At 35.3% G+C, this 23,540-nt stretch overlaps 1 protein-coding gene across 1 annotated transcript in view; it reads left to right on the top strand.

Annotated features, from left to right (window-relative positions):
- The window catches only part of ZNF280C (zinc finger protein 280C), a 73,946-nt gene that overhangs the window by 34,241 nt on the left and 16,165 nt on the right, over positions 1 to 23,540 (top strand). The window contains exons 9-14 of the mRNA XM_054577014.1: positions 60 to 163; positions 3,807 to 4,027; positions 7,278 to 7,435; positions 8,115 to 8,215; positions 8,985 to 9,131; positions 15,483 to 15,614. Coding sequence (XP_054432989.1) covers positions 60 to 163; positions 3,807 to 4,027; positions 7,278 to 7,435; positions 8,115 to 8,215; positions 8,985 to 9,131; positions 15,483 to 15,614 — 863 coding nt within the window. The remainder of the gene's footprint in view (positions 1 to 59; positions 164 to 3,806; positions 4,028 to 7,277; positions 7,436 to 8,114; positions 8,216 to 8,984; positions 9,132 to 15,482; positions 15,615 to 23,540) is intronic.

Below are 23,540 nucleotides of genomic sequence, written 5' to 3'. Positions count from 1 at the left end.
GTTGTTTAAGGTTTAAAAAAAGAAATATTTGAGTCATAAAAATCCTTAATTTATTTCAGATACCTCACCAATTGAACACAAAACTGGAATGCCTTTTCAAAGATCTTGTCCAAAGTGCAATGTTCAGTTCAATCTTTTGGATGCTTTGAAATATCACATGAAGGTAAAACTTTTTTCCAATTATTATTTTTACAAATACAAATATTTGAAAATATTAAAGATTGATATATAGTAAATGCTACTTTTTCCAGATATTTAGATAAATCTCCTCATTGGTATTTTCATATAACTTAAGTAAAAATTGATATTCATAATGATTATCTTCATACAAGATTTTAAAATCCTTCTCAGGCATCAAATTTTAAAACTTAAGTATATATACATTACAGGATATACATAATCCATTTTAGTTTTTAATGAAAATAATATACTAATCAGAATATTTTAGGTGCTTAATGTTACACGTAACTTAACAATTCCCTTTTTACTTTTTTTTTTTTGGTCCATTGTGACTTATGTATGTCACATTACTTAAGGAAAATTTTAGTCTTGCATTTTAATTTTCAACACTCAAGAAGTAAACTCCTAGTGGTGAATCATTTCATATTATTTAAATGATAGTTTTAACTCAATCCAGAATGTAGTTTATATAATTGTTATAAATTAATTCTAGCTTTATATCAGTATAGGAAGCTCTTGGAATTAGGTTTTTGGTAATTTTCAAAGTGTTAATGAAGAATGAGGTTTAGGGATCAGTCCTCTTAAAATATTTTAGTAGATGTTACAGTGTTCTGTGTGTCTGTGGAAAGCTAATCCATATTCTTGCATGCCCAGTATAAATGGCAGGAAGGGGGAAAGGAGGCAAGTAAAAAGGCAGTGTAGGTTATCTGCAGGAGAGAAGGGATAGGAAGCGTACAAGGCAAAGAAGGAAATTAAGAAAGGTTATTGCTATTTCAAAGATTGACAAATTTTTCATTGAAATTCAGAATTTTACAAAAAAATGTAATAAGAAAAGGAGCGTCCCAAAATTCTAAATGCAATCTTTTTTTTTTTTCTTCTGTAAAACTGTATTTGATTTATCACTATTTCCACCTCTCTGAGTAACTCCTGCTGACTGGACTTTGGGTTTTGGTTTTATATAAGAAGTAACTCCTAAAAGTGCTTTCAGTTTTCCTATCTATGTATAGAGATACTTGATGTCTTTTTTGTTTGAATTAGATGGAGAGAGAGAGAGAGAAAAGGCTGAGTTTCTTAGTTATTTTTAATTTATTTAACTTTGGAATCAATATATATAGTACATGATTCAAAAAGTATAAGAAGGAATATACAGTGAAAAATCTCACACCGGTCTCCTTATTTGCCTAGTTCCCAGTACAAATCCCAAAGGATATAATTTTTATTAGTTTATATTCTCTTTGCCTTGCTTTCTGCATATACAGGCACACATAAATGTTATTTTTCATACATTTTATACACAAAACATAGCATATTATATATACTCCTACATCTGAAGAAAGTGGCAAACATTCTCTAACATGTAGCTTTTATTTTGTAGTATTGCTTGCAATTAAAACTATCAGTTAAATTTTTATAATATTACAGTAGGGATTTACATCTTAAAAATATGTGAATGTTATTTGGGAACTTGAAAATAAGGGGTGTTTTTTGGGGAGTTATGGAATGTGATAGTTACCAGATCTGATGTACTAAATATATTATTTAAGTTCTTACATATTCACTTACATTTGTCTACTTGTTCTGTCATGGTGTGAGAAGGGTCTCAAAATCTCACGTTTTCACCACTATTTTCTTTTACATATTCCAGTTCTGTTTTATAGTTGTTGCCATTTAGGATATAGGTGAACCTATGTTTTTTAACTTCATTATGAATGTACCCTTTCGTGTTTTTATAAACTGTCCCTTTTTTGGCCTGGATTCTATTTTGTTTAATATCAGGCTCACAACATTTGCTTTCTTACAATGTTCATTTGCCTGTTTTCTTCTTTATCTTTTATTTTCAACCCTTCCTAATCAATTATTTTTGTTACGTTTCTTACTTTCACCAGACTTGTTTTTTTCTTTTGTGATCCTACATGAAACTTCTTTTTTGGTAGTGGTTGAGTTAAACATTTGTATTCATTGATAGGATAGATCTAATTAGTCTGATAGGTTTAATTGGTCTTGATTCTGTCATATTTTTTCTTGTGCTTTATTTTTTAAAGTCTTTCACTTTGTGATTGCATTGTGTGTGTAGTTTGTGTGTTTAGAAAAGTTATTCTTAAAGAATAATAGAGAAATTCTACAACTGAAAATTGTATACAGTAAGGGAATTATATTTATCTCATTGACAATAAAAAGCTCATACATGAAAGTCTTCCCATTAGGATCAGTTTATATGTGGTCTTGATTTTATTCATGATGTAGATTTCCATGATATTTCAGCATTCTAGATAGAATGTGTTGAGGTTTTTAAGATGCAATGGATGCTTCTTTCCTTGTGTCTCACACATTTTCTAGGTACCTTGAGTCTGGGGGATGGCAATTGACCTGTGCTCAAAGTCCAGTTCCAACCAGACTTTACTGAAATACTACTATGTTAAGCTATATTTTCACACATATATGAAATGTTTGATTTTTGGCCAAGTTGCAAGTTATTATTAGATAATTTACATTGATTAAAATTTTTTTTAAGTGGCAGAGCCAGTGTTAAAACCCAGGTGTATTAGTCAAGCTATCATAACAAAATACCGTGGGCTAGGTGTCTTAAACAGCAGAAATTAATTTTCTCAGGGTCTGAAAGCTGAAGTCCAAGATCAAGGTGCCAACATGGTCAGTTTCAGTTTCTGGGGAGGAGTCTTTTCCTGATTTGTACATGACAGGCTTCCTTCTGGCTTTCTCACAGGGCCTTTCCCAAGGGCATGAGTGTGGGTAGAGCAAACAAGGGAGCTCTCTGGTGTCTTGTTCAAAAGCTCTGCTCACAGTGTCAGTCAATTCTTTCCGTTTCGCTCTGATAGATTCAATCTCTTTCATGGCAGCTTCACTCTGAGCCTCTGTGAGCTTTTCATTGATATCCATTATTTCCATTAGGAATTGCCTGTCCATTTCATAATCTCTTCCTTCAGGAATCTCTACTCCATGGAGCCTTAGAAGGTATAGTCCCCTACTCAGGGTGGCCAGAAGGGTCTTACAGGTGTCATTCACCAGGGTTGAATGCTTCTCTGAGAAGTCCTTTTCAGTCTGATACCGCTGAAGAAGTCTGGGTGGATAAGATGCTGTAATTTCTGGTATCTCTGCTGGAGCTTTGCAGTATCAACTCTGAGGGAACGGTTGCAGTCCATAAGGCTGAAGTGGTCTCTAGTGGGGTCAGGTGGCTGCAGAGCCTGGCACTGTGGGCAGAAGAACCTGTCCCGTCCCCCTGAATGAAGTTCCCTGGGCCACCACAGTTCCAGTACTGAGGGGAGTTGTTTCCTTTTAGCGACGCAGCATTGCAGTTTAGTGGTCTCCTTCCAAGGACCCCTGTCCTACATTGGTAAAATTTAATTGAAAGGGAAAAGGTTGATATATAGCCATCAGTGATCTTAAGGTTTTGTATTTGTTTATTTCTTTATTAAGATAAAAAGGGTGTATATTGTTTGAATTGTTTAGACTATATAAAGAAAGAAGCCAACATTTTGGTGACCGTCTTTCCAGGTATAGTGCCAAGCATAATTTTATATGAACTGGCCCTAGTTTTAAACACAAAATCATTTTTGTTACCTAATTTTTAAAAGAGATGTAAGTATAGCTTCTGTGTTTTTCTCTTTCAGCATTGTTGTCCAGACATGCTAAATAAATTTTTGGAGATGATCAAAGTAGAAATTTCGAGTACTGAAAATAAAGAAAAGACTGGTACAGAGAAAGAAAAGTTGATCATGTTAGTTAGTGACTTTTACTACGGAAAACATGAAGGAGATGTTGACAATGAGCAGAAAACTTACACAACCTTTAAATGCTTCAGTTGCTTGAAAGTTCTTAAAAATAATATTAGGTATGTAAACATTCTGTTTCTGTTTGAAAATTGGGATGCTACAGATGTAATTATTGTTCTTTATTTAATTTTTTGCCATCTTAGATAAGCAATTTTAACACTTTCTATGAAGAGCAAAGGCAGATTATCATGTTGAAAAGTTTTTGTCCTTTCTTGTATTTTAGGATTTTGACAGTTGGGTCCACTTAATTGTATTTCTTTCAGATAACTTAAGAAAGAACAAAATTTATTTTAACCTAGGGGAAAATTTTTTTTTATTTATCATTACACTAGGAGATTTCATGGGACATTTTTATTTTTAGTTGCTTTTCAGTCTTATTTTTTCTATCACAGGAAGAACCACTTAATCCAGTTTGACCTCCCTCATATTAGTCTTAATTTAATGCACTAATTTTTCAATTCATATTTATAACTTTTAGCACATGTACCTTGTGGAGAAAGTGATCTTTTTTTGGTGATATTTAGAAGAGGACCAGTTCTTTGAAACATGTCTGCTTTGATTTTATAGTTTAGCATATTTTAAAAGTACAGGTTTAATTCTCAGTGGAATTTGGAAGGTCTGTACACATATGCTTTAAATTTTAGGAACTTGTGCTTTGCAGTCTTTGAGTTATATGACATATTTCATATCTATCATCCTAAGTGAGATAGTAACAAGACATTGATAGGTATTTTTCATTGTTTATACCACATAGCCTGACATTGTTTTTCCAACATTTTATTATAAAAAAATTTCAAATACTCAGCAAAGTTGAAAATTTTACAGAAAGCATATGTATGTATTTACCAACCTCAATTCTACCAGTAACATTTTAATACTTGTATTACTGCAGATTTATTCATTCAGAGACCCATATGATTTTTCTGATATTTTTCAGAGTAAATTATAGACATCAGTCCTCTTTCATTATGTGAAATACATGTGCCTATATTATGACACAAACGCATGTGTAAACTTTTAAAAATATTTACTCTTGATAACCATCATTTGTAAGTAACATTATTAGGCATCCTATAGGTCATTTGTAAGCCCAGGATTTATTTTATTTTCTGGTGAATTTTAGGTTTAGAGTGAAGTACATAGAAAAATGCTAAACTATACTGTAATATAAGCATAAACTAAATTATGAATACTATGTTTTAGGGTAGGGCTTTATGATTTCTGAAGGTTCTTAAAATATTATTCATATGAGTTTTCACACTTTTTCATCTCCATTTTATCAAGCCCTGACAGCCATCAATTGCTAATGGTCCTAGTAGCTTAACAGATGAGAAATTATACTTTGAGACGTAACACTGAACACTGCAACACTGTGACCTCTTTCCATGTTTTTACTATTTTTGTGGTAAAATATATCAGAAAACACATTAGAATTTTGATAAAATTTGTGGAAAGTAGCTCACAGTTCAGTTTATTATACTTAAATGTTATGCATATGACATTAGAAGTTCTTTTTAACAAAAGGTTTTTGGCTTTTCCTTTAAGATTAGTCATTTAATATTAAACAAGAAATGTTCTTTTCTGTTTTCATTTCAGAAGACTTGTTACAGATTTCTAGATTATCAGACTATCTAGAAATTTTAAGTGAAACATATTTTATAATATCTAGGAATTTTGTAGCATTTTGACATATTAGTCAGTAAATGAAACCCGAATAGTAAACACTGTCATATATGTTAAATTACATTTTACCTTAATATTAAAAACAAGGATGGCAAATTGTTGGTTTTAGAGAATGGTAGAAGCTAATAGCTCAAGATTTCTTTTCTCTGCCCTATCAATATATTGTTGGATATATTTTTTCCTACATTGAGTATAACTAATGTAGGGCTATTTTATAAGAATAGCCTTGTTAGGGATTTGAGAAGCATGCACTGCTGGTAGGGGAATTGTAATAATTGAAAGATAGCTAGTTGATTGGGAGATTATATTACACAAACAGATTTTATTTCTTAAAGTCATGAGCCAAAAGTTTAATGGATCATGACCTTTGTATGTATTTAGACAAGATTAAAACTTTTTAAATAGATTTATATAGAGATGAAGTTAAAAGGAGAGGAAAAAGACATTACAAAATGTACCGTAAGCAGCTCTAAAATGAAGTAATATTTTGGAAGTGTGAAAAGATAAATATTAAAGCCTCCATAATGAAGGATAGAAGGAATGCTATCTAGATTGATGATGTTATCACTTCATTTCATTACTTCCTTTTAGGGACTAATAATGAATAACAGTTAATATTTGACAGTCTTATTTTGATGGAATAAGTTTATTTTGAAATTCAGTAAAAAGTTTCAGTAAGCCTTTGAAATAGATATGCCTGTGAATATAGTACTCTCTGCCATCAAAGGTTATACTTACTTCCCATAAGAAGCTTTTTTGGGAATCTAACCTAGTAGAATGTAGAACTAAATTGATGGTATTGTACTAAAGAGGTCATAGCCTGCAAGTTAAAAGGAATAATTTGTGCTAAAAGGAAACCAGTACCATTATTTAAATTATCAGTATTAAAATGCTATTACATGCATTTAGAAACCAAGACACATAAAATACTAATAATTTTTCCTTTAAGCAGCTGAAATCCATTTTATATCTCTAAGGCCTTCAAAAGATTTCTCTAGTGACTCTATAGTAACTGCTTTTGGTGGTAGGGTTTCCTTCCTTTAAGTATTTTGTTTTAAAGTGTAAATAGTATTTCCTATACAGATAAGAAGCCTGCTGTTTTTCTTTACAAAAAAAAATTTAATCTAGAATAATGGTGGAGAGTGCTAGCAAATTAGTGGTATTTCATATTAACTATTAATGGTTATTTTAAAACCAAGAGATTATTTTATACAAATGGATTTATGCAAATGGATAAATAAAAGTGATTATTTAAAGTGCACACTTTTCACCCTGGCTGGTGTGGCTCAGTGGGTTGAATGCCAGCCTGTGAACCAAAAGGTCACCAGTTCAATTCCCAGTTGGGGCACATGTCTGGACTGTGGGCCAGGGTCCCTGGTTGGGGATGTGCAAGAGGCAACCTATCAATGTTTTTCTTCCTCTCTTCCTCCCCTCCCCTATCTCTACAAAATAAATAAAATCTTTAAAAAATAAAGTACACATTTTTCTAGAAGATTTTTATGGCTTAGAGATACTGTTTTTGAGTAATACAACTGCTTTTTTAACATTTAGGTTCAGATACTTATTTGTGAGGTTTTTCGTTGGTTATAAATCTGAATATTTGCACCTGTTGACAATTACTTATAGGTTTATGAACCACATGAAACACCATTTAGAACTTGAGAAGCAGAACAGTGAGAGCTGGGAAAGCCACACCACCTGCCAGCACTGTTACCGTCAGTATCCCACACCATTCCAGCTGCAGTGTCACATCGAGAGCACACACACCCCTCATGAGTTCTCTAGTAAGTTGCAATTTCACTGAAGTCCTAAACATTAATGATTTTCATCGTCTAAACTATGAGGAATCCTTAAGAAATCTGATACAAAAATAAGAATAAGAAATAGACTCTGTAGTTTGAGGGTGAAATTTGAAAAACAGCTTTTAACTTGTGGAAACTTTTCAGTAAAATTGCTTAGTAAAACTGAAGTTCCTTTTGCAAATAGGGTATAATTCATGCAATGTGTGTAAGGAGCTAAATTAGAAAACCAGATTCCCTGGTTTGCAAATATGAAATCAATGGTCTTGATTTATACTCTAATAAGAAAGGAACTGCAATGAAAGTTAAAATCACAGAGTGTGGAGTTAAACGACTTGGATTCAAATTCCAGCTCTGCCTCTTAATACAGCTGCAAGACCTCAGGCAAGTTACTTAATCTTTCTGTGCCTCAGGTTTCTCATCTGAAAAATGGGAATAGAAATAGCAGTACCTTTTTCAATGATGGAATGCAAATTATTAAATAAGCTAATGTAAGTAAAGTTCTTAGAACCGCATTTAACAGAATTAACAACTTTAGAATTGTTGGAACCACCATGACTATTACTATTATTACTTGTTGTTGCTATTGTTATAGGTGTACAAAATGAACCTCTTATTTATATACATCCTTAATGTGGTGCAATGTGTTTTTTTCCAATTTCAGCTATTTGTAAAATCTGTGAATTATCATTTGAAACAGAACATACTCTTTTACAACATATGAAGGATACTCATAAACCCGGTGAAATGCCATATATTTGCCAGGTACACACACATTTTATTGTGTACTTAGGTGTTCATTTAATTATCATGTGCCACGAAATAGTGTTGTTCTTTTGAATTTTTTAACCATTTAAAGAAAAGTTAGTAAAATTGAAGACCTCTTTCAATCATGGAAACTCCCTTGGTTTAACTCACATATGTGTGGGGTGGTGGGTTGGATTTTGCCTGCAGGTCATAGTTTACTGACCCCTATACTAGAAAAACAAAATACCCTGTTGGAAAAAGACAAACATATGGACTTTCTTACCAAGTAGGGAAGAATATGGACATACCAGAGAAATAGTAAATGCTGTTAGTTATGGGGAACTCAAGTAAATGTTTTGTGGCCATTATTTTTCCAGAATTTGAAGTGGTTCCCAATAAGATAGCAAGATAAAGAAAAATTGCCTCTGTCATATCCTAGATGCTACTTAAAATCCAAAGAAAAGAATACTCCAGTTTATATAGCAGGATAAATTTTTAGGATAAGAGGTATCAGAGTTTAAAAATTCAAGTGAGGGTTGGGGGTAGTAGATCTGAAAAGAAAGGAATCTAGTTATATTTAGGAATATATTCTTAAACTGATAACTTTTCTGTTTCAAAGATTATCATTATTATTTATAGTAATAGGATTCTTCATTGTATAGGCAGCAGAGCTGAATTAGTAGAGTGTAATGTTCCTCCGAACAAAGGACTCATCATTGCTACTTTGATGTAATTACATACCAGTTGTAAATTTTCAAGTTAAACTAAATCTTCTTTATATTTCCAGGTTTGTCAGTTTAGATCATCAACATTTTCTGATGTAGAAACTCATTTTAGAGCATCCCACGAAAACACGAAGAACTTGCTATGTCCATTTTGCCTCAAAGTTAGTAGAATGGCAACCCCCTACATGAATCATTACATGAAACATCAGGTGAGATTTAGCAGTTCTTGTTTATTTTGTCTCAATGAAAAAGAGTGTGTGTGTGTGTGTGTGTGTGTGCGCGCGCGCGCATAAACCTAGACGATTGGCCCGATTTATTCTAGAAGGAAAGCAAAGTTGTTCCAAATACACAATTTACAATTTATGCTGAATTACTTGTGAAACTTCCACTTCCTTTATTTGTCTGCTTCCTGGTGATGATGAGACTGATGAATAGTGAAAATTCTGAAAGACAGGTAGAAATAGGAACCCTAAAGTGGAGGGGAAGACAGAATATGAGTGGAATATTAAGTTGAATATTTCAGTGCTCTAAGAGTGGTGAGAATGTGAATGATTTTCAAGGTGGTCAGTCAGGAGCAGGGAAAAGGATAAGTATGAACTGAGGAAGATAAGATTGAGGGCTCATAATCTTTTTTCCTTTTTCTCTTCAAACTTTATTTCCAATTTCTAGCCCATTTTTTTTTTATTATGCAAAGGCGTGATTCTCTTCAGTGACCAGGAATGTTCTTTTGTAACAGTGACAAAGGGAATAACAATGAGATTTATTTCTAGATATGTGAACTGTGCCAGAGAATTATGTTTATGTTATAACTTGTTTTCTGGATGACTTGCCAGTCCTGCTGTGTAATTTCTCAGATACCAATATTGGTCCTTTCATCTTTCCTTTGAATTCTCATTTTATGCTTGCTTGTACTTTTCCTGATGCAGTTAGACCATGCTTTGTTTTGGCCGAAAGCCTTCATGTAAACCTATTCTTGAGTGTTTTAAAGAGCAGTGGTACCTTTGCCAAAATCAGAAGTCATGAATTCACTGAATGTGACTATGTAATCAAGGTTTGTCTCCTCACACATCAGCTCATTACATATTATTGATTGCATTGGCATGACCAGTTTATTCAGCACTACTGCTAACATTACTTTTAGTTCCAGTCATCTGATGATTGTAAAATGAACTTGTAGTTGTTAATTGGAAAAAAATCATAAAAGTAGCATATCCAAACATACTTACGACCACCTGTGCAATGACTGGGATAGTACCAACATGTTTCTTTTTTTTATCCTAGTATGCCACCTTACCCTTAAGAACCTCTGGCAGAATCTTTCTGTTCTAGGGTCTGCACCAAAGTTCCATCAGATGTTAGTAGATGTTCTGCTCTAAAAAATGTTCCTGGAAAAAAATTCAGTAAATGACTAGATTTATAAAATTAATTTAATAGCTTTTGTTTATTTTTAAAATAATAGTTTTCAGAGCTTTTAATATGCTAAAAATATCATAAATCTCCAAGCAAGGGGTATTGTATATATTATTCCCAAAACTTATTTGACCATTGAACCCTTTATTTGCTCAATACCTATTAACATTTCTTGAGGAACAGGATTTGGGAAACACTTGTCTTGGCACTATATATTTCATCTTTTGACCTTTAATTTTGAAAGGAAGTAGGAGATATAAAGCTCTATTTCATTATGAAGCTTTTAACATAATTCTATTTCCCATGCTTTACTAAGCTCCAGGGTAAAATGGACATGTGGGGTTAATATATGGTTAGAAAGGTGAGAAAAAGAAGGATGGGCCTGCTATGTGGACTGTGTCTCTTAATTGGCTTACATGATCTATGGTCACTTTTCATACCGAGTTGTACATCTGAAGTTGCCATATATATAAAAAAGAGTTAACCAGGCAGGTCTGAGTTGCTCAAATCATTCATATTTGCAGAAAGGTCTACTATAACTGGCCTTGGCTAACTCCTACAAACTGAACCTTTGTTATAAACTGATGAGTGTTACACATGGCTGCAACCTTGAACCGTGTTGTACCAGCTTTTCTACATCATTTGGGCAGAAAAATATATGTGATTATGGTGAATACTTGCTTTTCTTCTGGGCGTCTGAAGGTTTAGTCGCTGAACCCCATGAAAAAATCTGGGCTCTTAGACTCCAGAGAGCTTCCCTGGCCCCACCCCCCAAAAAACCCACTTCATACATGTTGCTAGGGGATTAAGTGTATCCTGTACAACTCCAGTGGGAGAAGGCACTTGGAAACTGGCGTTGGTATCCTCCAGACTCCACCCAATGCACTTTTTTTTTCCTTTATCAATCCTGCTCTGTATCTTTTCAGTGTAATAAATCAGAGCTGAGGATATCACAACTTCTAAGGCTTATAATTCCTCCTACTAGATCATCAAACCTGGAGGTAGTCTTGGGGACTACTGCCACACCTTGGGTGCCCAGCTTTGATTTTTTTTTTTGTAAGTTTCAAGTACCTAAGAGGTAGGCAGTCAGGAGTCAGTAGAGGAGAGGCTCTGTGAATATGAAAGGTCACTAGGCATCCTTCACAATGTTTGCAATTTGTATAATTGTTCACAAAATACTTGAAAACCATAGCAGGATTATAAACTTGTAATTCAGATGACTGCAGTTTTACACAAGAATCGTTGAATCTAGAGCCAGTTTTATTCTTTTCGAAGACCGTGGTTGTAACTTTTGTAAAAGAATGTATTGTATTTTGAGTGATTTTAAGGCTAACAATACAGCCTGTACAACTTTTAAGAAAGGATGAAGGATTTCAGATGTATTATATAACCTCATTGGATCTTTATTATAATAATAATAAGCAGTTAACATACACTAATCACTTGCCCTCTGACAGTTACTAGTGCTTTCACTTGTATTATCTTGTTTAATCCTCACCAGGACTCTACAAAATAGGTATATGGTCATTTTCATTTCATAGATGAGGAAACAAAGCTTTATAGAAAGAAAGTTACTTGCCTAATGCCACATTCTCTAGTAAATGGCAGAACCAAAATTTGTCTTAGAGACAAAGCTTTTACCTCAGAGTCATATTCTTTTTTGATATCAGGCCAGAAGGCAGATTTATAGTCAGGAGTAACCTTGAAAAATCCTTCAAATCACCCAAACAATATATAGTATGCCTGTCAAAAGTTTAACATACACTTTTCTTTGTCCTTGGAACAGATCACTGTTGGTTTTGGTTGAACATACTGTGCTATTAAAAAAAAAATGTACTATGTCATCCTTAGCACATTGCAAGCATGTGTGCGTCAAAGAGATACGCAGATTTCAGTTCAATTAAAGGAATAGTAGATTAATATCTCGCACCTCAGTGCTCTGGGCAAATGCTCATGGAATGGAATGGCAGACATTTGAAGTAGCTAAATTGTGCCTGCTTTTCACGTGCACTCTTTGTCAGTCTCTTGCTGTTTGTCTCACTACTTAACAAATACAAGGTGGGGAAAAGGTAGGTTTACAGTTCTTCATAAAGAAAATAATACAATAATTCATAAAAATATAAGAAGAAACTTTGGCATACTCACAACTGTAAACCTACTTTTGCCCTACCCTGTATTTATTGAGCACCTAATATATATGCCAGGGACTGTTTTTCAGAAATTAAAAAAACAAAGTTTGTGCCTTCTAGAATTTGTATTATGATGGAGAAAATGTGTGTGTGATATCTGAATATATGTATACCAGTTGGTGATAAGTACCATGAGAAGAAAATACAGGGAGTGCCAGGGCTTAGACAGTAAAGTAGTTTCTGTTTTTTGGGGTTTTTTTAATGGGGTGGTCAAAGAGAGACTCTCCAAAAGGAATAAAGAAGAAAGCCATGTGTATATCTGGGAGAAGGTACCCCAGAGAGATGGGACAGTAAGTAGGCAGTGAGGTGAGCCTATATCTAAATGGTCAAGGAGCAGCAAAGGGGTTAGTGTTGGTGGAGCATGGTAAACAGCTGGGAGGGAGACTAGTAGGAAATCAAGTTGTAGCAATAGAGTGTAGGGCATCGTAAGCCAGAGTCCGGATTTTGGAGTATTATGGGAAGCCACTGGAGGGTTTAAGCATGTGAGAAATTACTCTCGGAGCGCTATGGAGCAAGTAGACTGTTGGGAGAAAGAAAATGGAAACGAGGAGAAGGTAGGAGGCTATTCCAAGAGTCCAGATGAGTCGCTTGGACTGGTATGGTAGCAGTGGTTGGAGGGGATGAAAAGTGGAAAGACTACTTGAAAGCAGAGCTGAGAGGTTTTATTAATGGGTTGGATTTGGGGTGTGAGAGAAAGAGGAGGGTTAAGAATGACCAACTTCTTTTTTCCCAAACAGCTTAAAATAATGCTATTCCCATATACTGAAATATTGGAAAAACTAGGAAAGGACAGATTTTTTTTTTTTGCAGGGTGGATGGGGGAAATGTAGAGTTCAATTTTGCCCATGTTGATTTGAAATACCTGTTAGATATCAAATAATGACATTGAGGAGACAGTTGGATGGGTGCTATTTTAAATCATGAAGTTGGATGAGGGTAGGTATAAGTACAGGTAGAGGGAAAAAATTACTGAGAACTATACTCTGTGGAACTTTCTATCTTTCCTTTTATCTTACTGTTTTTTTTATTCTATTACAGTTGTCTCAATTTTTCTCCATTGCTCTCCCCTGCCCCACCCACCCTCCCTCTCCCACAGTCAATCCCTACCCTGTTGTCCATGTCCATGGGTCATTTATACCTGTTCGTTAATTAGACTCTTCCCCTTCCTTCCTCCTTATCCCCCTCCCCCATCCCCTCTGGTCTCTGTCAGTCTGTTCCTTGTTTCCATGCCTCCGGTTCTGCTCGTTTCTTTGTTTTGACTGAGATTTTTTTTTTCCCCCTTTCCCTCTCCTGAGAACATACAGGTGAATCTGTTTATATTGCCTGTACCTGTGGTATGATCCAGTGCACCTTACTTCTAAAATAGTCTTAAAATGAGCCCTGGCCAGTGTGACTCATTTGGTTGGGCGTTGTCCTGCAAACCAAAACATCGCGGGGTCAGTTCCCAGTCAGGGCCCGTGCCTGGGCTGCAGGGTTGATCCCCAGTCACAGCGCTGCAAGAGGCAATCTATCGATGTTTCTCCCTCACATCAGTGTTTCTCTACCTCTCTTCCTCTCTCCCTTCCCCTCTCTAGACTTAATAAAAGAAAAAAATTAAATAGTGATACTAGTAATCACTAGTAAAAATTAAGATACTAGTAATACAAAGACTTTATATTTATACATTAGTTTGAAACTTGTAGAGAACTTCTATTTATCAAATTCCTGTTATGCACCAGTAACTGTTAGGTACTTTAATATACATTACCTCATTTGGTTTTCCTAAATTATTTGTTTTAAATGGAAATAGTGATGAGCCTAAAGAAATACAGCTTTAGAGAAAAAGTTATTTTGTATCTGTATGTCGTTTTAAATTTATATACAAACATAAAATGTAATTTTAATGAAAGCATATACATAAAGATTGCAATTGATAATATATAATTTATAGTAGAAAAAGCACTAGCTATGACCTGGCTGGCGTGGCTCAGTGGATTGAGTGCCAGCCTACGAACCAAAGGGTTGCTGGTTTGATTCCCAGTCAGGGCCCAGGCCTGGGTTGTGGGCTGGGCCCCCAGCAAGGAGCGTGCAAGAGGCCACCACATGCTGATGTTTCTCTCCCTCTCTTTCTCCCTCCCTTCCCCTCTCTTAAAAAATTTTTAAAAATTAATAATAAAAGAACACAAAAGGAAAAAAAAAACACTAGCTATGAGCAAATGACTTAGATATCTCTTGGGTCCTATTTCCTATTGGCAAAATAACAGGACTGGATTTAAGAAGGGACACGGTCAAGGGGTTCTCAAGCAGTAGATTGGGATCTGCTGTCCAATATCATAGCCGCTAGCGATATATGTCTATTAATTAAAATTTAGGTCCTCTGTTGGACTTGCCACATTTCAAGTGCTCAATAACCAGATGTGTCTAGCGGCTACCATGTTGGACAGTGCACCTGTAGATCAGTATCATCAACCTTGAATGTCCTATTGGGCAGTACTGCTTTATACAACCATTTCTACATAACTTTTTCAGGAGTCTGGTTAAATTTTTTTGGTGTTAGAAAAGTTCAATGTATTTTACTAACTTGTGAAACAAATGGAAATAATGACAATTAAAAAATTTGCTGTTTTCAAGGATAAAAATACAACATAGCTCATTTCCATACTGTCGTGTGTTTGAATAATTTCTGCTTCAAATTTAAATTCAAAAAGTTTTCACCCTATAAATTCTATAAAACTTGTCTCAGTGGAACCTAATTGATATAATTTTCATCTTTATTGCCTATATATTAACAAATACTTTTGAAGCCCAAGTACTAATGCAAGAAGTGCTTTTAAATAATGAAATTATATTTTGGTGTTATTTATGATGGAATATGATAACATACTGATTTTTAAATTATGTAGCTAATAGAATTAATAGCAATTTCAGGTCCCAGGATTTGTGGTAGTAGAAATTATTATTTCTAATATTATTTGTAAACAGAAAAAAGGGGTTCATCGCTGTACAAAATGCAGACTACAGTTTTTGACCTGCAAGGAGAAACTGGATCACAAGACACAGCATCGGACATTTATAAAGCCTAAAGAGCTAGAAGGCTTGCCTCCTGGTTCAAAAGTAAGTTTTAAATATGTTGTATTTTAACATTTTGTGTGATAATAGAAATAAACTCCTACCTGGTTTTATCTATTGAATATAATAGTAAGATTTTTAATTTTCAGTTTTATCTTATGTTTGGAAAACTTCTATCCATTCTTTTTTGAATTGACTGATGTGTGCTACCTTGGATCATTTTTCTTTGTACTGAGTGCAACTAGATTAACTGCAGCCTGAGTCAGTGGGCTGTTTCAATACTCTATAGGCCGCTTCTGAGCTATTCCATTTGGCAGCATATATGTCTGCTTCAGCTACTAGACTAAAAGGTCAGGAATCATGTTTAATTTATCTTTGTGTCTCTAGCGTGCCTTGAATGTCATAGTTTGTTGAAGTTGGTATTACTGAGTCTGTTCTCAGAAAAGCAAGTCTTTCTTCTGAATAGCATTGCTGCTTTAAGAGTGCAAACACATCTGACTACAAATGTCCTTTTCCTTGATTACCTTATGTACATTTTCTCTGACTTTTTATGTAAAGTCAGCTCTTAGCTCTGCTCCAGTGGAGAGATACCTAATCCAAACTGAAAAATTCCCAAACATTTATATTTGGCTTTGAGTACTAACCGTTGAATGTGAATATGTCTGCTATTTGAATTAGCTAGTAAGTAAAATAGTCTGTGGCCATACCACACTGAACATGCCCGATCTCATCTAAATTAACTAAAATAATGTAAAATAATGCTCTGAAGATGTAGAGCCAGAGAAGCTTTTCAATATCCTTCCTTCCATGCAGTCCATTCCTGCCATGCTGGGACTAGATATGCAGAATACTAATGCAAGCAGTACAGTCCTCCCTCATATCTTCCCTTAGTAGTAGTAATAATTAGTATATTACATTACAATGTTAATCATAATGATTGCAGTTTAGAATTAAGCATTCAGTGTGCTTTTTCATACATTCTATTATTTAATCCATGCAGCAATTCAATGAGATATGTAGACAAGACATACCATAGAGAAGGCAGGTATGATTTCATATTATAAATGAGGAGGCCTAGAGAGGATACGTTACGTACTCAGAGTCACATGGCTAGGAAGAGGTAGTACTGAAATTTCACTTTGGGTCTTCTGACTCCTAGTTCAGTGTTTCTTGTAGTAGGCCGAACCATATGTGTTACATATGATTTCTTCATTGGTTGTTTCTCAAGTACATGGAGGTTGTATAGTCAAATGATTAGAGAAGGTAAATAGGTAACTATGCTTTTCATTATTAACCAATAAGTATAATCAGACATTTTCTTTTTCTAAATACTTAATGATAAATTTTATATTAGCTCCCTTAAAGGAAATCCTGAATATTATGAAATGCTCCATAACATATGATGAATTGATATAACCTCCACAGTAACCTTTGGAACCATAAATTATGCTCAGTGAGCCCCCAGAGAAAGCAGGTCATTTTTCCTGGAGATCTGCTTCATAGTCATCAATGAGTAATATAGGCCTTTCTAGGCCTGGCTGGTATGGCTCAGTGGATTGAGTGCTGGCCTGTGAACCAAAAGGTAGCTAGTTCGATTCCCAGTCAAGGCTCATGCCTGGGTTGTGGGCCAGGTCCCCAGGTGGGGGCGTGTGAGAGGCAACCAATTAATATATCTCTCACACACTGATATTTCTCTCCCTCTCTTTGTTCCTCCCTTCCCCTCTCTCTAAAAGTAAATAAATAAATAAAATATTTAATTAAAAAAAAAGGTAGCCCTGGCTGGTGTGGCTCAGTGGATTGAGCACTGACCTGTAAACCAGAGGGTCGCCGGTTCGATTCCTAGTGTAGGGCACATGCCTGAGTTGCAAACCAGGTCTCTGGTGGAGGACACATGAGATGCAACCACACATTGATGTTTCCCTCCCTTTCTCCTTACCTTCTCTAAAAATAAATAAATAACATTTTTTTAAATAAAAATAAATAAATAAAATCCTTTTTTTAAAAAGTAATACAGGCCTTTCCAGAGATGTTATTTCAGGCCTTTGAGATTTAAATTTTGACCTCTAAATTTGTGAAAGCTATTTTGTTATATCAGAGCATAAAATAGCCATGGAATATGCTCTTTTGATAATCATAATTAGCACTAACTCCTAATTATCCATTCATATCTATGTAATCATACAAATACTATCAATACAGCACTGTAATAGTATAACTAAGTAAATATTGATGTAAATTTAATTTAATTGGTATAACCATTTAGAATAAATGGAAAATTTAACTGAGTGTATGGTACATTTGCCATTTTCAAAGTAATAATTTTTAACTTTTTCTATTGCAGTGTTTTCTGAAACAGCTTTATTGCGATATAATTCATATACCATACTATTATCCCATTTAAAGTGTACAATTCAGTGTTATTTAACACATTTCCTGAAAGGTGCTAACATTACTACCATCCATTTTAGAACATTTTCAATACCCCCAAAAGAAACCCTATACCTATTGGCAGTGAGTTCCTACTTCCCCTCCACTAGCTCCAGGCAAATGTTAATCTTCTTTCTGTCCCTGTGGATTTGCCTATTCTGGACATTTCATATAAATGGAATCATATAATAAGTGATCTTTTATGTTTGACTTACTTGGCATGTTTTTGAGGTTCATCCATATTGTATCTTGTATCAATATTTCATTCCTTCTTATGGCTGTATCAGTACTTATGTATCAATACTTCCTTCTTTTTTATGGCTGAATGTTATTTCATTGTAGGAATACTCCGTATCTTATTTATCCATTCATCAGTAGATGGACATTTGGGCTGTTTCCAGGTTTGGGCTATATGAATAATACTTCTATGAAAATTCATGCACACGTTTTTATGTGAATGTAATTCATTTCTCTTGGGTGAAATTGCTAGGATGGAACACCTAGGAGTGAAATTGTTGGGTTATATACCTCTTAATGTTTAACATTTTGAAAAACTGCCAAACTGTTTTTCAAACCTTCTGTACCATTATACATTCTGATCAGCAATAATTAGGGTTGCAGTTTCTCCACATCCTTGGCAACAATTGTTATTATCTGCCTTTTTTAAGTATATTTTATTGCTATTAGAGTTGTCCCATTTTTTCCTCCCCTTTATTCCCCTCCACCCTCTACCGCCATTCTCTCTGGCATCTCCCCCTCCTTATCATGTCTAAGGGCCGTACATATAAGTTCTTTGACTTCTCCATTTCTTATACCATTCTTAACCTCCCCCTGTCTATTTCATACCTACAATTTATGCTGCTTATTCCATGTACCTTTTCCCCCACTCGCCCCCCTCCATGTCCGCTCTGATCTCCATTTCTTTGATTTTGTTCTGTTCTAGTTGTTTGCTTAGTTTGTTTCTATTTTGTTTTTGTTTTTCAGGTTCAGTTGTGAGTTTGTTGTCATTTTACTGTTCATAGTTTTGATCTTCTTCTTTATCTTAGATAAGTCTCTAACATTTCATATAATAAGGGCTTGGTGATGATGAACTCCTTTAACTTTACCTTATCTGGGAAGCACTTTATCTGCCCTTCCATTCTAAATGAAAGCTTTGCTGGATAGAGTACTTCTGGATGTAGGTCCTTGCTGTGCACGACTTGGAATACTTCTTGCTAGCCCCTTCTTGCCTGAAGGGTTTCTTTTGATTGAGAAATAAGCTGGTAGTCTTATGGAACTCCTTTGTAGGTAACTGTCTTCTCTAGCTGCTTTTAAGATTCTCTTCTTATCTTAAGTCTTGAGTAATGTAATTATGATGTGCCTTGGTGTGTGCCCGCTTGGGTCCAACTTCTTTGGGACTCTCTGAGCTTCCTGGATCTCCTGGAAGTCTATTTCCTTGGCCAGATTGGTTTGCTAAAATAAGTTTTCAATTTCTTGCTCTTGCTTTTCTCCTTCTGGCACCCCTATGATTTGGATGTTGGAACAAATAAAATTGTCCCAGAGGTTCCTTAGCCTCTCCTCATTTTTTTGAATTCTTGTTTCTTCATTCTGTTCCAGTTGAATATTTATTTCTTCCTTGTGTTCCAAATTGCTGATTTGAGTCCTGGTTTTCTTCCCTTTAGTGTTGGTTCCCTGTATATATATATTTTTTTATTTCATTTTGTGTGGCCTTCACTTCATCCTTTGTTTTATGTGTGTACCCAGTCACTTCTGTGAGCATGCTGATTACCAGTGTTTTGAACTCTACATGACAGGTTGGCTATCTCTTCATTGCTTAATTGTATCTTTCTGGAGTTTTTTTTTTTCTTTTTATTTTTTTCCTATCAGCTATTTATTTTATTTTTTAAATCATGTTTATTCTATTACAGTTGACTCAGTTTTCCTCCTTTTGCCCTCCTCCACCCATCTCACCTCCCCCTGCTCCCAGTCAACTCCCACACTGTTGTCCATGTCTATGGGGCATTCATACATGTTCTTTGTCTAGTCCCTTCCCCTTCTTACCACCACTGTCCTCTTTCCCCATCCCTTCTGGTCACTTTCAGTCTGCTACCATGTTCTGTGCCTGTGGTTATTTTGTTCTTTAGTTTATTTTGTTGAATAGATTCCACTTACAGGTGAGATTATATGGTATTTGTCTTTCATCAACTGGCTTATTTCACTTAGCATAATATTCTCCAGTTCCATCCACGTAGTTGCAAAAGGTAGGAGTTTTTTCTTTCTTTCTTCTTTTTTTAAATGCAGATGGATTTTATTTATTTTTTAAATGTCAAAATCCATTATAAAATATTAAAAACCTCAAATCCACTATAAAGTCTCAGCAATTAAAACATGACACCAGCACAGAAATAATAAAGTAGATCAATGAAATAAAATGAGGATTCTAGAAACAAACATATATCTGTCTAACAATGTAATATATGATAAAATTGATATTTCAAATCAATAGGGAAAATAAGGCTTATTCAACAAATAAGGTGTATGGACCACTATTACGTGAAATAAAACAAATATAGAGCTGTATTTCACACATTTTACAAAAAAATATTCACGGGAGTTAAAAAATAATATGTGTAAAATCTAAGGAGTTTTAGGAGAAAATACAAACTAATATTTTTCTTACCCTGAAATAAAATATTGAAACCCAGAAACTATAAAGTAAAATATTGACAATGACTATATTAAACATGTAAGACTGTACAGTAATATACATATAAAAAGGAGAAGTAATAGAATAAGAAAGTATTTGCACCACATCTAAAAAAGGATTAATAGTTTGTTTTTTGGGTTTGTTTTTTTTTTAGGGAAAAATTTCTATATGCATTTAGTCAAAAAATGCATAAAGAATACCAAAAAGTCATTTAAAGCTTTTTAAAAAATAAATAGAAATAGGCAAGAAATATACAAAAAACAGGCTTTGTTTCAACAAATAATACAGTAACACTTAAAATAATACATCATTGTCATAATCAGATTAATAAGTATTAAAAATATTCATAATACCAAGTATTGGGGACTGTGAAAGGAACTGGGTATTCATAGACTCTTTTTCTTCATCCTCTTAAAGCAATCCTTTTAGCATATCTTGCAGTGCTGGTTTGGTGGAGGTGTATTCTTTTAAAGGCCTCCCTTTGTCTGGTAAACTCCTCATTTCGGCTTCCATTTTAATTGAGAGCCTTGCTGGGTACAGCAGTCTTGGTTGCAGGCCTTTGCTTTTCATGACTTTGAATATTTCTTGCCAGTCCCTTCTGGCTTGCAGTGTTTCTGTTGAGAAGTCAGCTGCTAGCCGTATTGGGGCTCCCTTTTATGTTACTACCTCTTTCTCCCTTGCTTCCTTTACTGTTCTCTGTTTGTCTTTGATATTTCCCATTTTAATGATGATGTGTCTTGGTCACACCTTGCTCGCTTCTTGCCCCACTTCAGTCATCTCCCCTGCTATCCACAAGCAAATTAAACACTTCTGGTGCTGACTCCCAGGTGGGTGCGTTTGTGTACATTCTAGGACCCTGTGGGTCTCTCCAACAGACATTCCTCTAAGGCTGAGAGTTTCTCTGGCTGCCACCACAATCCACACAGGTTGTTATAGCCGGAAGTTTTGAGGCATTCTTGGAATGGGCCTCATTGGGCTTCTCTTGAATGGGACCCTGTGTACTTCTTGGACTTGTATGACTTTTTCTCTCCTCCTCTTCTTCTAGTATCCAGATAGTATACGGATATTATGTTTCAGGTTCTACATTTCCCTCAACACCTCTTCATTCTTTTTGAGTCTTTCTTCATTTTCTTGCTCTTTCTGCCTTTTCTTCGAGCTCACCAATTCGATCCTCTGCTTCATCTAGCCTGCCTTTGATTCCTTCTACTGTGTTCTTCAATTCAGAAATTGTATTCTTCACTTCTTCTTGCCTCTTCTTGATCGTTTCTATGTCCTTTTTCATGCTGGTACAGTTTGCAGTAAGTTCCTCATAGTTTCCCTGTAGTTTTTTGTAATTCTCTCTGAGCTCACTGAGTTCATTGAGCTTCCTTGAAACCATTGTTTTGAACTCAATATCTGATAGTTTACTTGGTTCTGTTTCATTGAGTACACTTTCTGGGGATTCCTCCTTTCCCGTGAGCTCCCCGTCGGCCTTCTCAAAAGTCTCTACCACAGTCCTACCAGTTAGGTTATGCTAATGCTGATTCTTCTGTCTGTCCAAGGTTATAAGGTTCCTCTCTCGATATTGTTCCGTTGTTTGTTCCAGGTGATTTCTCCGCAGTTTAGTTGTAATTCCAGATTGGTTCTGGGAGGAGGTCATTGTGACTTCCACTCACTCCTCTGCCATCTTGATTTCTCTTCTGGAGTTTTTATTTGTTCTTTCATTTGGGCCGTATTTCTTTGTCTTGGTGCTCCTGTTATTTGTGAGGGGTGGAGCCTTAGGTATTGACCAGGACTTGGCAACCCAGTTCGCTGCATTGTGGTTCTGTATGTGGGGGAGGGGTCAGAGAGGAAACTTATGCACCTTGCTCACTTCTTGCCCCGCTTCAGTCATCTCCCCTGCTACCCACAAGCAAATTAAACACTTCTGGTGCCGACTCCCAGGTGGGTGCGTTTGTGTACATTCTAGGACCCTGTGGGTCTCTCCAACAGACATTCCTCTGAGGCTGAGAGTTTCTCTGGCTGCCACCACAATCCCCACAGGTTGTTATAGCCAGAAGTTTTGAGGCTTTCTTTTCCTGCACTACAGCCTTGCGTTGTGAGGTCTGTATCGCTCCCCAGTTGTGCCTCCTGGTTTATCTGGACACAAATGTGGGACCACTGGTCTGCCAGCTGCCACCTCGCCTGCCTGGTCTTCCAGCCACTGCCTTGCTGCCTGTCCTCTCCTCCTACAAACCCGGCTGTGTCTCTGCCCCTCCTACCAGTCTGGATAAATGTTTCTTTAGCTCTTTGGTTGTCGGACTTCCATACAGTTTGATTTTTCTGGCAGTTCTGGTTGTTTTTTGTTTTTAAATTTGTTGTTCTTTTGGTTGTGTGAGGAGGCAAAGTATATCTACCTGTGCCTCTACCTCGGCCAGAAGTTTTAAAGTACTTTTAAATTATAGTTTACACATAATAATTTTGTATTTCCTTCAGGCATACGGCCTCATGGTTTGACAGTTATATACTTTACAAAGTGTTCCCCCTGATATTTCCTATATCCACCTGGCACCATATATAGTTATTACAATATACTTGCCCATTTTTAAATTGGGTTATTTGTGTGTTTTTCTTTTATTAAATATATGGGGGTTAACAAAATTATATAGATTTCAGGTGCACAATTCCACAACACATCATCTGTACACTGTATTGTGTGTTCACCACCCTAGTTTATTTTTATATTGAATTGTAAGAGTTTTTCATATATTCTATATATAAGTCTCTGATTAGACATATGTTTTGCATATGTTATTCTGAGGGTTGTCTTTTCATTTTCTTAATGGTGTCATTTGAAGCACAAAAGTTTTAGGTTTTTATGACGTTCAATTTATCCTTTT

Source organism: Pteronotus mesoamericanus, unplaced genomic scaffold, assembly GCF_021234165.1.
Source record: "Pteronotus mesoamericanus isolate MK-2021 breed Mesoamerican mustached bat unplaced genomic scaffold, CSHL_Meso_final contig_40, whole genome shotgun sequence".
Classification (NCBI taxonomy): Eukaryota; Metazoa; Chordata; class Mammalia; order Chiroptera; family Mormoopidae; genus Pteronotus; species Pteronotus mesoamericanus.
The sequence above is the reverse complement of the archived record's forward strand: the minus strand, read 5'-3'. Positions and strand labels throughout refer to the sequence as shown.